The following is a 15,501-nucleotide window of genomic DNA, read 5'->3' as shown; positions in this document are numbered from 1 at the left end:
CCCTCCAAAACAATCCTGTACACATTATCCGCCTGTGCATGGACGAGGAGGCCGGCAGTTGACACCGACGGCCATCTGTTTGACAGGCGCAATTATGCTGTCCATAGACGTGTGGTTAGCCATTTCCTCAAACTGTCGCTATGCACTGTTTAAATACCTCCGCGTCTGTGAAGGGCATGTTGTGTTTGGTTAGAACCCAGGACGCTTTTAGGAAGGCACTTGTGACCTCCTGTTGTTGGGTCAGGCCACGAAGGAGAATTCTGCTGCTGTGTTTGTAGCGTGAAGTTAACACTTCAATGCTTCCGCGTCGGGCCTCTGTCTAGCGCGGGAAGACCACTTTGAAAGGACCATGCTTAGATTCATTCTAACGTCTGAGATTGAATTCTTTGCATACAGCAACATTTTAATTGCAAATTAGACACGCTGGCTTGGCATTGGAGAAAGATGGTAAGATTAATGCTTTTCTGTCCATTCTTCCCTGAAACTTCCATTTTTATTATCCACCTTTTTTGATACTTTTTGAGTGACATATTCTCTTCAAAATCATATCGGATGTTATTGGTCACGTACACATGGTTAGCAGATGTTAATGCGAGTGTAGCGTAATGCTTGTGCTTCTAGTTCCGACAATGCAGTAATATCTAAAAAGAAATATCTAACAGTTTCACAACAACAACCTAGTACACACACATCTAAGTAAAGGAATGGAATAATAATATATAAATATATGGATGAGCAATAGGCTAAGATGCAATAGATAGTATACAATTCAGTATATACATATGAGGTGAGTAATTCAAGATATGTAAACATGATTAAAGTGGCCAGTGATTTCAAGTCTGCATGTAGGCAGCAGCCTCTCTGTGCTCGTGATGGCTGTTTAACAGTCTGATGGCCTTGCTAGCCAGCTAAGTATTCTGAAGGAATGTTGACGTTGAAGAAAGTAGTGTAGCCTACAGTAGACCAGTTTTTCCCCAACAATCAACGCACAACGAAATAGACAAATTAGAATTGAGTAGAGACATGGGTGATTTTAAAACGTGAAATAAAAAAATTGCGCTGTCTGGTTTGCTTAATATAAGGAATTTGATGTTGTATAGCTTTTACTTTTACTCAAGTATGTGAGAGTACTTTTTTCTACCTCTGACACACACACACACACACACACACACACACACACACACACACAGGCCGTCACACACTTGAGCATATGGTGATACACGCACACAGTAGAGTAAATACAGATGTACATATCTATTTACAAATTTGACATGCCACTTGAAGTCAAACCATAGAAAGACGGCCCATGCATGCATGCTACGTTCACCCATGTAAAAATGTGTGATGCCTAAAACAGATGCTCAACATCCCAAAGGCATCCTATTCCTTATATCATACACTATATTTGCACTAAATAGGGAATAGGGTGCCATTTGGGAAGACACCCATGTTCATTCATCAAATGAAAGCGCTGATCTGTTTTGGGCATAGAGAAAAGCCACAGCGTATCAGATGAACAGGATTGAGACGCGAGGCTTCTTGGTCTGTAACAGTAACCTGTTTCCCAGACAGTGGCAACAGAATGTCGAGAGCATTGTTGAACAGAGTGACTTCCTTTGTTTTGCTGATATTCAGTAACATTCACCGTCTTGCCAGGACACATAAAAACATCCACCATCACAATTATTTGAATTTGAATGGAGACATGAATTTACCAAGGCTTTAGTCAAAAACACCACTTCAATTTTCTCTCCTGTCTTTCTCTGTGTCTTTCTTTCTCTTTAATCCGGATTCCAGTCGGAACCAGTTGTCGACCCTGCCCAGCCCGGTGTGCAGTCTGCCGTTGAAGGTCCTGATCGCTTGTAACAACAAGCTGGTCTCCCTTCCCGAAGAGCTGGGCCAACTACGACAGCTCACAGAACTGGTCAGTACAGACACACACACACACACACACACACGGCTTAATTGGCTGTGGGTATCTGGCCGTGTGATGTTTTCCAATGTCAAAACCACCATGTTGAATTGCCCGTTTTTTTCCCTGTGGTTTGATTACCGTTTAACCAGGCCATCCTTTTCCTCTCCTTTTCTCTCCTCATCCCTCTCTCCAGGACGTGAGTTGTAATGATATCCAGACACTCCCTCCTCAGGTTGGTCGACTGGACTCGCTGCGAGACCTCAACATCCGCCGCAACCACCTGGCCCGCTTGCCCCCAGGTCAACACACACACACACACACACACACACACACACACACACACACACACACGGGCGGCAGGTAGCCTTGTGGGTAGACCGTTGGACTAGTCACCGAAAGTTTGCAAGATCAAATCCCCGAGCTGACAAGGTGAAAATCTGTCATTCTGCCCCTGAAGAAGGCAGTTAACCCACTGTTCCTAGTCCGTCATTGAAAACAAGAATTTGTTCTTAACTGACTTGCCCGGTAAAATAAAGGTAAAAAAGAATACAATAAACACACACACTCAACCACCTGGCCTGACGTCGTATCCACTCTGGCCAACACACACTCATCCACCTGGCCTGACGTCGTGTCCACTCTGGTCAACACACACTCAACCGCCTGGCCTGACGTCATGTCCACTCTGGTCAACACACACCTGGTACCTGGCTCCCTTCAGACGAGTTGTGGGCATCCTAGAGGAAAACACCATTCATTAGAGGGGTCATATTTGTGTGTAGCACAAACTGTTCAGACGCTATAGACAGAAGTTGGTTGTGCAAAAAAACCATCTCTCTTGCTTAAACAGACGGATGTTTTATTTTACTAATCAGATTTTTGCTGGGCGATAACATCAGCTATAAGGGTTTATCGTTAAGCTGTGTTTTATGTCCATACAGAGCTGGCTGCGTTGCCATTGGTGCGTCTGGACTTTTCTTGTAACAAGGTGACATCCATCCCTGTGTGTTACCGCAACCTGCGTCACCTACAGAGCATCGTGCTGGACAACAACCCCCTACAGAACCCACCCGCACAGGTAACACACACTAACTATCCATTCACCACGATACAAATACACCTTTTGCTCCTCGCCAGTGACTAGTAAACACTTAACCTCTCAGCCTGATTATAGAATTATGACCTGCACCACACGTGTTAATATATCTTAGTCAAACTGTTCCTTCTATTGTCTACCATGTGTTTCTTTCCCTGTCATTCCCAGATTTGTATAAAGGGGATGATCCATATATTTAAGTATCTGAACAATGAGGCCAGCAAGACTACACCTGAGCTCCCAGACTACGACAGGAGACCCCTTGCCTTCGGATCCTGGTGAGACATACACACGCTGCCACTGCCATTAATAATGCCCTGGAAGCAGCTGTGTGCAGAGGTGCAGCTGGAGGGAGGCAGAAAGAGGGGGCACTCTCTCCTCTGCATCTCCCTGCTCCTGTCTTTTTCTTTCAGCCTCTCTGCTTGCATCAATTTATATTTATATATGGGTCTGTTCTGCTCTATATATATTGATCTGTTCTGCTCTACAATGTCTCTTGCTCTCTGAGCCCTCTGTAAATGTTCAAAGGTACTCTACTGGACACGGTCCAGAGTTTTGAGATACAGAGGAAGTGAGGGAGTGGTAAGAACTAGAGGTAGAAAGAAGGAGCGGTTGGGTGGAGTTTACGGAAGGAGAGCAGCTGATAAAGGGAGTTCATCCATTGAGTTGAGAAGGGGATGTACCATAACCTTGCTCACACCACCCAGATGTACAAAACATCCTCATTGGATCCCAGTGGTGTATTTACTAGAAACCAAGCTGGGCAAAACAGGGATGGCCCAACGTGAATTTGTCTAATGACAAACTCTCAATTTCCTTGCATATAATTTTCTTTTGCAAAGCATTTCACTACGGTTTTCTACAGGTAGGCTTACCACGCAACTCACAGGTTTCTATTCATCCAGACCTGCATTGCTACTATCATACAGTTTTACATACCTTTCCTCCTCCACAGTCACATGATACTATTCCCATACTAATACAGAGAGACATATCCACTCCTCCTAGACACACACCCTTCCTCACATATAGATGCAGGCCCCGTCCCCATACTATTACAGAGAGACATATCCACTCCTAGACACACACCCTTCCGCACATATAGATGCAGGCCCCGTCCCCATACTATTACAGAGAGACATGTCCACTCCTCCAAGACACACACCCTTCCTCACATATAGATGCAGGCCCCGCCCCCATACTATTACAGGGAGACATGCCCACTCCTCCTAGACACACACCCTTCCTCACATATAGATGCAGGCCCCGTCCCCATACTATTACAGAGAGACATATCCACTCCTCCTAGACACACACCCTTCCTCACATATAGATGCAGGCCCCGTCCCCATACTGTTACAGAGAGACATATCCACTCCTCCTAGACACACACCCTTCCTCACATATAGATGCAGGCCCCGTCCCCATACTATTACAGAGAGACATGTCCACTCCTCCTAGACACACACCCTTCCTCACATATAGATGCAGGCCCCGCCCCCATACTATTACAGAGAGACATGTCCACTCCTCCTAGACACACACCCTTCCTCACATATAGATGCAGGCCCCGTCCCCATACTATTACAGAGAGACATGTCCACTCCTCCTAGACACACTCCACTCCGTACCTGGGTCAAGTTCTTCCTTCATTTAGCTTGGCGTTTACACTTGTGACACTTACGTTGTTCTTCAACTCACTAAATTGCTTTGTTTTCATACGCTTGTGTTTTGGTGTGTTTGCTTTTCGTATTGTGTAATTGATATGTGTATACTGTAGATATGTATAGTTTGATGTGTTTTATGCAGGGATTAAATCATGAAACCAAGCACAACTCAACTGTTTGAATGCATTTGACATTGTGTTTTGACCCAGGTCTTTGTCTTAAAGTTGGTCTTCTGTACTCTTAGTGTGGAGGAGCTGTACCCTGGCCGGCCGTACGGAGCGTTGGACTCTGGCTTCAACAGCGTGGACAGTGGAGACAAGAGATGGTCAGGCAACGAGGTGAGACTCACACACACACACACACACACACACACACACACACACACACACAAGATGGTCAGTCACTGAGGTAAGATTACAAATAACTCTGGGTCCTCCTAGTAATTGAGTCATTTCACGAAAGAGTATATTTTGGACTGTGTAACTTAGTAAAAACAAAATGTAAATACAGTACCAGTCAATTTTGGACACCTACATATTCAAGGGTTTTTATAATTAAAAAAAACAAAAAAAATTCAACATTTTTATATTTGAGATTCTTCAAAGTAGCCACCCTTTGCTTTGATGACAGCTTGGCACACTCTTGGCATTCTCTCAAACAGCTTCATGAGGTAGTCACCTGGAAGGTTCTCCATCTCCACAGAGGAACTCTGGAGCTCTGTCAGAGTGACCATAGGGTTCTTATATTTGAGATTCTTCAAAGTAGCCACCCTTTGCTTTGATGACAGCTTGGCACACTCTTGGCATTCTCTTAACCACATATGTGGAGTTCTCACATATGCTGAGCACTTGGCTTCTTTTCCTTAACTACATTATTCTATATGTGTTATTTCATAGGTTTGATATCTTCACTATTATTCTACAATGTAGATAATAGTAAAAAATAAAGAAAATAATAACTCTGGAATGAGTGGGTGTGTCCAGAATTTTGACTGGTACTGTATATCATTTCACATCCTTTAATAAAACGTACAGTATTAAGTTCCATTAAAGTAACAGGGTTGAACTTAACAGGATTCATTTTTTCATCTAAAATCATACATAAATCCCCTTGTGAGAGGGGAAATGGAAGCTTATTGTCTGCAACAGGGAGGGACCATTTAAATGCCAGCGTCACTTAAAAATGTAAATTGTTAACATTTCCATCCTATCATTCTATGGTTAACAGGGTTGATGTGTAATGCTTGACACGCTCAGTTTTCTACCACAATAAAAAACAGAAAATTGTCAAAAAGAGTAGAACCAGCTCACCTGCTTTTACACTATGATTTGAATATTATATGTTCAATGTTTCTTGAGATAAAAATCTTTTAAATGGAGTAGTTTCAACATATTAAAATGAGAATTCAGTTCAGGGTTGACGTTAAAGTGTAACTGATAGCGTTTTAGCAACATGACATATAATCTGTTCATATCCACTCCCAGGAAGAATGATACTTACCGGTAGTATGCATTTTATTCATTTTTTTCCCTAGCTAGCGATCACTTAGATGTTTTCATAAATTCTTAGAATATTTGGGAATTACATATACTAAGGCATTTGTGAAAATTCTAGAGCAATATAGAGAGGGAAAGCGGCCGTGCGTTTTGACAATTTATAGACACTGCAGTAGATGACATTTATTTCGTACAGGAGTGGAGTCTACGCAGACTGGTGTGCCATAGCCCATCAGGGCTTCAGTTGGCCTTCATGCAAACAAGCCATTTTCCACTAAGGCTTGCCGTCATTCACTTTGAACTGGACTGTGTGTTTACAGGCAGTAAGGCCTGCCATCATTCACTTTGAACTGGATTGTGTATGTACAGGCAGTAAGGCCTGCAGTCATTCACTTTGAACTGGACTGTGTGTTTACAGGCAGTAAGGCCTGCCATCATTTACTTTGAACTGGACTGTTTACAGGCAGTAAGGCCTGCCATCATTCACTTTGAACTGGACTGTGCGTTTACAGGCAGTAAGGCCTGCCCTCATTCACTTTGAACTGGACTGTGTGTTTACAGGCAGTAAGGCCTGCCCTCATTCACTTTGAACTGGACTGTGTGTTTACAGGCAGTAAGGCCTGCCCTCATTCACTTTGAACTGGACTGTGTGTTTTCAGGCAGTAGCAACAGCGAGACTTTAGATCATTAGAACGCATTCGCCAAAATACACCTGAATGGATTTCTGCAAATACCACCGGAGTCCTCTTCCATTTGGGAACTGTACAGTCCTATTGATGAAACAAACATGAAAAGGCTGGCTTTTCCTACATGAAGCTCCTGACAATCAGTTCTTGTGCTGACGTTGCTTACACAAGCAGTTAGTGTTTCCTCCTTTAAAAGTAGCAAGCTTACGCCGCAGTACTTAGAGAGAACTTGTGGTTTAGTACGGTACCCTGCATCACCACTTCATTGCTCCAGACCACCGCAAGGGGGAGTTAGAGCACTGATTATGCTTTTGGGTCCTACTGTGTCTCTAACTGACAATGAATGGGCGACATAAACCGAAATTGAAACTTATAATTGTGCACGACTTCAGTATTATTATTTTGCTCTTACTGTGGTACTGTAGGCCACTCTCGACAGGTCACGTTGTACAGCGCCTGAGTGGCGCAACAGTCTAAAACACTGGATAGCAGTGCAAGCTGTGTTGCTACAGATGCTGGTTCAATACTGTGCTGGCCTTGATTGGGAGACCCATGAGATGACTGTGGGTTTCTGGTTTCTCTCCCTCTAAAAACAGAAGAAAAAAAAATCAATAACAAACTGGCTTGATTTACAAATTAGTAACCATATCTTACCCCATGTTCAAGAATGGCCTTATTCTCGCTCATTTTACATGATTTGAAAAACGAAATCATCTCCAAAATATTTAAGGGGCATTGCACTAATAATGGCGCAGACTAGGGGAACGTTCCCGCTGTTCTGTTCTTAGTGCCAGTGTGCACGGTCAAACTAAAACAATGTAACTAATAATGGCATCTTTATGCTTTCATTAATAAATGAATGATAAAAATACTCTTTCAAAATGCCAATGTTTTAGTTATGGATCCATAACGAATTACTATGGGAATAAATATCAGTGAATTGCAGAAATATTGTAAAAAAGTTGTCATGACAAGTGGTTGCTTACTGGAAAGCTCTTTCAAACACACATGGTCATGTTGTACAGCATCATTATGGCTATTAGCTGGGTTATGTTTTATTTTGAATATTGTTTTGGCCTTTATTCAGATTACAATCACTCAGTTGTTTTTTTTTAAACGAAACAGTCTGGACTTCTATTTCGGCACTGTTTCGTGCTACTCTGAGACAAGCATGGAGAAACGAAAATATTAAATTATATTCCATGATTTTCTTAAAATATACAGTGGGGAGAACAAGTATTTGATACACTGCCGATTTTGCAGGCTTTCATACTTACAAAGCATGTAGAGGTCTGTAATTCTTATCATAGGTACACTTCAACTGTGAGACAGAATCTAAAACAAAAATCCAGAAAATCACATTGTATGAATTTTAAGTAATTAATTTGCATTTTGTTGCATGACATAAGTATTTGATACATCAGAAAAGCAGAACCTAATATTTGGTACAGAAACCTTTGTTTGCAATTACAGAGATCATACGTTTCCTGTAGTTCTTGACCAGGTTTGCACACACTGCAGCAGGGATTTTGGCCCACTCCTCCATACAGACCTTCTCCAGATCCTTCAGGTTTTGGGGCTGTCGCTGGGCAATACGGACTTTCAGCTCCCTCCAAAGATTTTCTATTGGGTTCAGGTCTGGAGACTGTCTGGAGATTGGCTAGGCCACTCCAGGACCTTGAGATGCCGAGGGAAGGAATACATGGCCCCATCCATCCTCCCCTCAATACGGTGCAGTCGTCCTGTCCCCTTTGCAGAAAAGCATCCCCAAAGAATGATGTTTCCACCTCCATGCTTCACTGTTGAGATGGTGTTCTTGGGGTTGTACTCACCCTTCTTCTTCCTCCAAACACGGCGAGTGGAGTTTAGACCAAAAAGCTATATTTTTGTCTTATCAGACCACATAACCTTCTCCCATTCCTCCTCTGGATCATCCAGATGGTCATTGGCAAACTTGAGACTGGCCTGGACATGCGCTGGCTTGAGCAGGGGGACCTTGCGCCCGCTGCAGGATTTTAATCCATGACGGCGTAGTGTGTTACTAATGGTTTTCTTTGAGACTGTGGTCCCAGCTCTCTTCAGGTCATTTACCAGGTCCTGCCGTCTAGTTCTGGGCTGATCCCTCACCTTCCTCATGATCATTGATGCCCCACGAGGTGAGATCTTGACGAGCACCCCCAGACCGAGGGTGATTGACCGTCATCTTGAATTTCTTCCATTTTCTAATAATTGTGCCAACAGTTGTTGCCTTCTCAACAAGCTGCTTGCCTATTGTCCTGTAGCCCATCCCAGCCTTGTGCAGGTCTACAATTTGATCCCTGATGTCCTTACACAGCTCTCTGGTCTTGGCCATTGTGGAGAGGTTGCGAGTCTGTTTGATTGAGTGTGTGGACAGGTGTCTTTTATACAGGTAACAAGGTCAAACAGGTGCAGGTAATACAGATAATGAGTGGAGAACAGGAGGGGTTCTTAAAGAAAAACTAACAGGTCTGTGAGAGAAATTAATTACTTAAATCACTGCAATCACTGCAGGGACTCGGCGGTCCCGTTCTGTGAGCTTGTGTGGCCTACCACTTCGCGGCTGAGCCGTTGTTGCTCCTATACTCTTCCACTTCACAATAACAGCACTTAACAGCACAGTTGACCTGGGCAGCTCCAGCAGGGTAGAAAGTTGACCAACTGACTTGTTGGAAAAGTGCCATCCTATGACGGTGCCACGTTGCGTCACTGAGCTCTTCAGTAAGGCCGTTCTACTGCCTATGTTTGACTATGGAGATTACATAGTTGTGTGCCACAAGTGTGGCTGAAAAACCTAAACTCTCATTTGAAAGGGTGTCCACATACCATTTGTGTATACAGTGGGGCAAAAAAGTATTTAATCAGCCACCAATTGTGCAGGTTCTCCCTCTTAAAAAGATGAGAGAGGCCTGTAATTTTCATCATAGGTACACTTCAACTATGACAGACAAAATGAGAAAAAAAAATCCAGAAAATCACATTGTAGGATTTTTTATGAATTTATTTGCAAATTATGGTGGAAAATAAGTATTTGGTCACCTACAAACAAGCAAGATTTCTGGCTCTCACAGACCTGTAACTTCTTCTTTAAGAGGTTCCTCTGTCCTCCACTCGTTACCTTTATTAATGACACCTGTTTGAACTTATCAGTATAAAATACACCTGTCCACAATCTCAAACAGTCACACTTCAAACTCCATTATGGCCAAGACCAAAGAGCTGTCAAAGGACACCAGAAACAAAATTGTAGACCTGTACCAGGCTAGGAAGACACAATCTGCAATAGGTAAGCAGCTTGGTTTGAAGAAATCAACTGTGCGAGCAATTATTAGGAAATGGAAGATATACAAGACCACTGATAATCTCCCTCGATCTGGGGCTCCACGCAAGATCTCACCCCATGGGGTCAAAATGATCACAAGAACGGTGAGCAAAAATCCCAGAACCACACGGGGGGACCTAGTGAATGACCTGCAGAGAGCTGGGACCAAAGTAACAAAGCCTACCATCAGTAACACACTACGCCGCCAGGGACTCAAATCCTGCAGTGCCAGACGTGTCCCCCTGCTTAGCCAGTACATGTCCAGGCCCGTCTGAAGTTTGCTAGAGAGCATTTGGATGATCCAGAAAAAGATTTTGAGAATGTCATATGGTCAGATGAAACCAAAATATAACTTTTTGGTAAAAACGGCATTGAAGATGAAATGTGGCTGGGTCTTTCAGCATGACAATGATCCCAAACACACAGCCCGGGCAATGAAGGAGTGGCTTCGTAAGAAGCATTTCAAGGTCCTGGAGTGGTCTAGCCAGTCTCCAGATCTCAACCCCATAGACAATCTTTGGAGGGAGTTGAAAGTCTGTGTTGCCCAGCATCAGCCCCAAAACATCACTGCTCTAGAGGAGATCTGCATGGAGGAATGGGCCAAAATACCAGCAATAGTGTGTGAAAACCTTGTGAAGACTTACAGAAAATGTTTGACCTCTGTCATTGCCAACAAAGGGTATATAACAAAGTATTGAGTAACTTTTGTTATTGACCAAATACTTACTACTGTATGTAGCGCATCTAACGTTAGGCTCTGTGTTTTTAGCTTGTTATATAAATAGATATGCTAGCCTATTAGTCACGTTATGACTGACTTGTGATCATTGCTATGCTGATTGTATTGACATTCCCAGCCTTGGTCACGTGTGTGTTTTTGTCAGAATATTGAGTCATTGAAACTGAAATAGTGCATCCAGAATGGAGGCAGCAAACAATGTACCAGGCCAGCTGTGAATTACAACCTGATAGAAATATTATTTGGACTACCATGAAATGTATTGTTGAATTATATTATTCATGCATTGAACTGCATCCATCTATTCTCACAATAATGCCTTAGTGTACGTCATGGAACGTTGAGTCAAATAGGTTATTTTTAAAACCTCAAGTTGGTTTTGTAGCATAAACTGGGGATTTTATATTTTTGACAGATATTGTGATTGTCTGTTTTTATTTCTGCAATGTGATTAAAACGCTGTCAGTTCCGCTTTAATATAAGGGACGGATGTAAATGAATAACTAATCACATCAAATCAATAATTATCTTAAGAAATTACTTTGTCAAAGCAAGAAAATAACTAGGGCCTTACAATGATGGCACTGAGTAAAGCCTGTGTCTATGTATGCTGATGACTCAACATTTTACACATCAGCTACCACTGCCACACTTAAAGAGCTGCATTCAGTTTTAGAATGGGTGGCAATTAATAAGCTAGTACTAAATATTTCAAAAACTAAAAGTATTGTATTTGTGACAAACCATTCACTAAACCAGAAACCTCAACTAATTGGATAATGTGGCAATTGAGCAAGTTGAGTTGACTAAACTGCTTGGAATAACCCTGGATTGTAAACTGTCATGGTCAAAACATTGATGCAACGGAAGCTAAGATGGGGAAAGGTATGTTCGTAATAAAGCACTGCGTTGTTTTCTTGATATTGCATCAACAAAACAAGTCCTACAGGCCCTAGCTTTGTCACAACTGTACCAGACATATGGTCAAGTGCCACAAAGAGGGACATAATTTGCCGAAAGTACAGTTGGTCTAGAAAAGAGCATCATGGCTGGCCCTTAAATGTACACGGGGAGCTAACATCAATGACATGCATGTCAATCTCTCCTGGCTCAAAGTGGAAGAGATTGACTTCATCACTACTTGTTTTTTGTGAGCGGTGTTGAAGCTGAATGTACCGAGCTGTCTGTTTTAAACAACTAGCACACAGCTCAGACACCCATGCATACCCCACAAGACATGCCACCAGAGGTCTCTTCACAGTCCCCAAGTCCAGAAAAGACTATGGGAGGCACCCAGTACTACATAGAGCCATGACTACATGGAACTCTATTCCACATCAAGTTACTGATGCAAGCAGTAGAATCAGATTTAAAAACAGTTCAAACTACACCTTCTGGAACAGCACACTCTGTAAAAAGACACACACACCAGCACACTAAAAACAGTTAAATCTACACCTTATGGAACAGTGCCCTCTGTAAAAAGACACACACACCAGCACACTAAAAACAGTTAAAACTACACCTTATGGAACAGCGCGCTCTGTAAAAAGACACACACACCAGCACACTAAAAACAGTTAAAACTACACCTTATGGAACAGCGCGCTCTGTAAAAAGACACACACTAAAAACAGTTCAAACTACACCTTATGGAACGGCGCCCTCTGTAAAAAGACACACACACTAGCACACTAAAAACAGTTAAATCTACACCTTATGGAACAGCGTGCTCTAAAAAGACACACATACCAGCACATTAAAAACAGCTCAAACTATACCTTATGGAACAGCGCACTCTGTAAAAAGACACACACACACACACTAGCACACTAAAAACAGTTCAAACTATACCTTATGGAACAGCGCGCTCTGTAAAAAGACACACACTAAAAACAGTTCAAACTACACCTTATGGAACGGCGTGCTCTGTAAAAAGACACACACACACTAGCACACTAAAAACAGTTAAATCTACACCTTATGGAACAGCGTGCTCTAAAAAGACACACATACCAGCACACTAAAAACAGTTCAAACTATACCTTATGGAACAGCGCACTCTGTAAAAAGACACACACACACACACACACACACTAGCACACTAAAAACAGTTCAAACTACAAATCAAATCAAATCAAATTTTATTTGTCACATACACATGGTTAGCAGATGTTAATGCGAGTGTAGCGAAATGCTTGTGCTTCTAGTTCCGACAATGCAGTAATAACCAACAAGTAATCTAACTAACAATTCCAAAACTACTGTCTTGTACACAGTGTAAGGGGATAAAGAATATGTACATAAGGATATATGAATGAGTGATGGTACAGAGCAGCATAGGCAAGATACAGTAGATGGTATCAAGTACAGTATGTACAAATGAGATGAGTATGTAAACAAAGTGGCATAGTTTAAAGTGGCTAGTGATACATGTATTACATAAGGATACAGTCGATGATATAGAGTACAGTATATACGTATGCATATGAGATGAATAATGTAGGGTAAGTAACATTATATAAGGTAGCATTGTTTAAAGTGGCTAGTGATATATTTACATCATTTCCCATCAATTCCCATTATTAAAGTGGCTGGAGTTGAGTCAGTGTCAGTGTGTTGGCAGCAGCCACTCAATGTTAGTGGTGGCTGTTTAACAGTCTGATGGCCTTGAGATAGAAGCTGTTTTTCAGTCTCTCGGTCCCAGCTTTGATGCACCTGTACTGACCTCGCCTTCTGGATGATAGCGGGGTGAACAGGCAGTGGCTCGGGTGGTTGATGTCCTTGATGATCTTTATGGCCTTCCTGTGACATCGGGTGGTGTAGGTGTCCTGGAGGGCAGGTAGTTTGCCCCCGGTGATGCGTTGTGCAGACCTCACCACCCTCTGGAGAGCCTTACGGTTGAGGGCGGAGCAGTTGCCGTACCAGGCGGTGATACAGCCCGCCAGGATGCTCTCGATTGTGCATCTGTAGAAGTTTGTGAGTGCTTTTGGTGACAAGCCAAATTTCTTCAGCCTCCTGAGGTTGAAGAGGCGCTGCTGCGCCTTCTTCACAATGCTGTCTGTGTGAGTGGACCAATTCAGTTTGTCTGTGATGTGTATGCCGAGGAACTTAAAACTTGCTACCCTCTCCACTACTGTTCCATCGATGTGGATAGGGGGGTGTTCCCTCTGCTGTTTCCTGAAGTCCACAATCATCTCCTTAGTTTTGTTGACGTTGAGTGTGAGGTTATTTTCCTGACACCACACTCCGAGGGCCCTCACCTCCTCCCTGTAGGCCGTCTCGTCGTTGTTGGTAATCAAGCCTACCACTGTTGTGTCGTCCGCAAACTTGATGATTGAGTTGGAGGCGTGCGTGGCCACGCAGTCGTGGGTGAACAGGGAGTACAGGAGAGGGCTCAGAACGCACCCTTGTGGGGCCCCAGTGTTGAGGATCAGCGGGGAGGAGATGTTGTTGCCTACCCTCACCACCTGGGGGCGGCACCTTGTGGAACAGCGCGCTCTGTAAAAAGACACACACACTAGCACACGTACTCTTCACTTGTACATTGTAATATTGTTGTATGGTGGTATTGTAGATATTTAGTGGTCTAATAATGTTTGTGATGTGCTATTTTATCTTTTATGTCTGATGTAAATGCCTCAATGTATTTGGACCTCAGGAAGAGGAGCCTTGGCAGCAGCTAATAGGGATCCCTAATAAAGGCAATTGCAAAACTTGGATGGGGAGCGTCGCTGCACAGCTATTTTCAGGTCTCTCTTAAACCTCTATCAGGTTTAAGTCCAGGCTTCGGCCAATCAAGGACATTCAGGTACTTGTCCAGAAGCCACTCCTGTGTTGTCTTGGCTGTGTGCTTAGGGTTGTTGTCCTGTTGGAAGGTGAACCTTCGCCGCAGTCTGCGGTCCTGAGTGTTCTGGAGCAGGTTTTCATCTAGGATCTCCATCTACTTTGCTCCGTTCATCTTTCTCTCGATCGTGATTAGTCTCCCAGTCCCTGCAGCTGAAAAACATCCCAACAGCATGATGCTGTTACCACCTTGCTTCACTGTAGGGAGGGTGCCAGGTTTCCTCCAGATGTGACTGTTGGCATTCAGGCCAAAAAGTTAAATATTGGTTTCATCAGACCAGATAATCTTATTTCTCCTGGTCTGAGAGTCTTTAGGTGCCTTTTGGCAAACTCCAAGCGGGCTGTCATGTGCCTTTTACTGAGGAGTGGCTGCCGTCTGGCCACTCTACCATAACGGCCTGATTGGTGGAGTGCTGCAGAGATGGTTGTCCTTCTGGAAGGTTCTCCCATCTCCACAGAGGAACCCTGGAGCTCTGTCAGAGTGACCATTGGCTTCTTGGTCACCTCCCTGACCAAGGCCCTTTTCCCCAGATTGCTCGGTTTGGCAGGGCAGCCACCTCTAGAAAGAGTCTTGGTGGTTCCAAACTTATTCCATTTAAGAATGATGGAGTCCACTGTGTTCTTGGGAACCTTCAATGCTGCAGAAATGTTTTTGTACCCTTCCCCAGATCTCATGGCTTGTTTTTGCTCTGACATGCACTGTCAACTGTGGGACA

General features: G+C 43.3%; 1 protein-coding gene across 10 annotated transcripts in view; it reads left to right on the top strand.

The window, feature by feature from the left end:
• LOC110490082 (DISP complex protein LRCH3) overlaps positions 1 to 15,501 on the top strand; it is a 78,924-nt gene that overhangs the window by 27,309 nt on the left and 36,114 nt on the right. For all 10 annotated transcript variants that reach the window (XM_036944377.1, XM_036944374.1, XM_036944373.1 and 7 more), the window contains exons 3-7: positions 1,798 to 1,924; positions 2,109 to 2,214; positions 2,857 to 2,993; positions 3,180 to 3,289; positions 4,923 to 5,016. In XM_036944377.1, coding sequence (XP_036800272.1) covers positions 1,798 to 1,924; positions 2,109 to 2,214; positions 2,857 to 2,993; positions 3,180 to 3,289; positions 4,923 to 5,016 — 574 coding nt within the window. The remainder of the gene's footprint in view (positions 1 to 1,797; positions 1,925 to 2,108; positions 2,215 to 2,856; positions 2,994 to 3,179; positions 3,290 to 4,922; positions 5,017 to 15,501) is intronic.

This window comes from Oncorhynchus mykiss, chromosome 15 (assembly GCF_013265735.2).
Source record: "Oncorhynchus mykiss isolate Arlee chromosome 15, USDA_OmykA_1.1, whole genome shotgun sequence".
Classification (NCBI taxonomy): Eukaryota; Metazoa; Chordata; class Actinopteri; order Salmoniformes; family Salmonidae; genus Oncorhynchus; species Oncorhynchus mykiss.
This window is presented reverse-complemented; position numbering and strand designations above follow the sequence as displayed.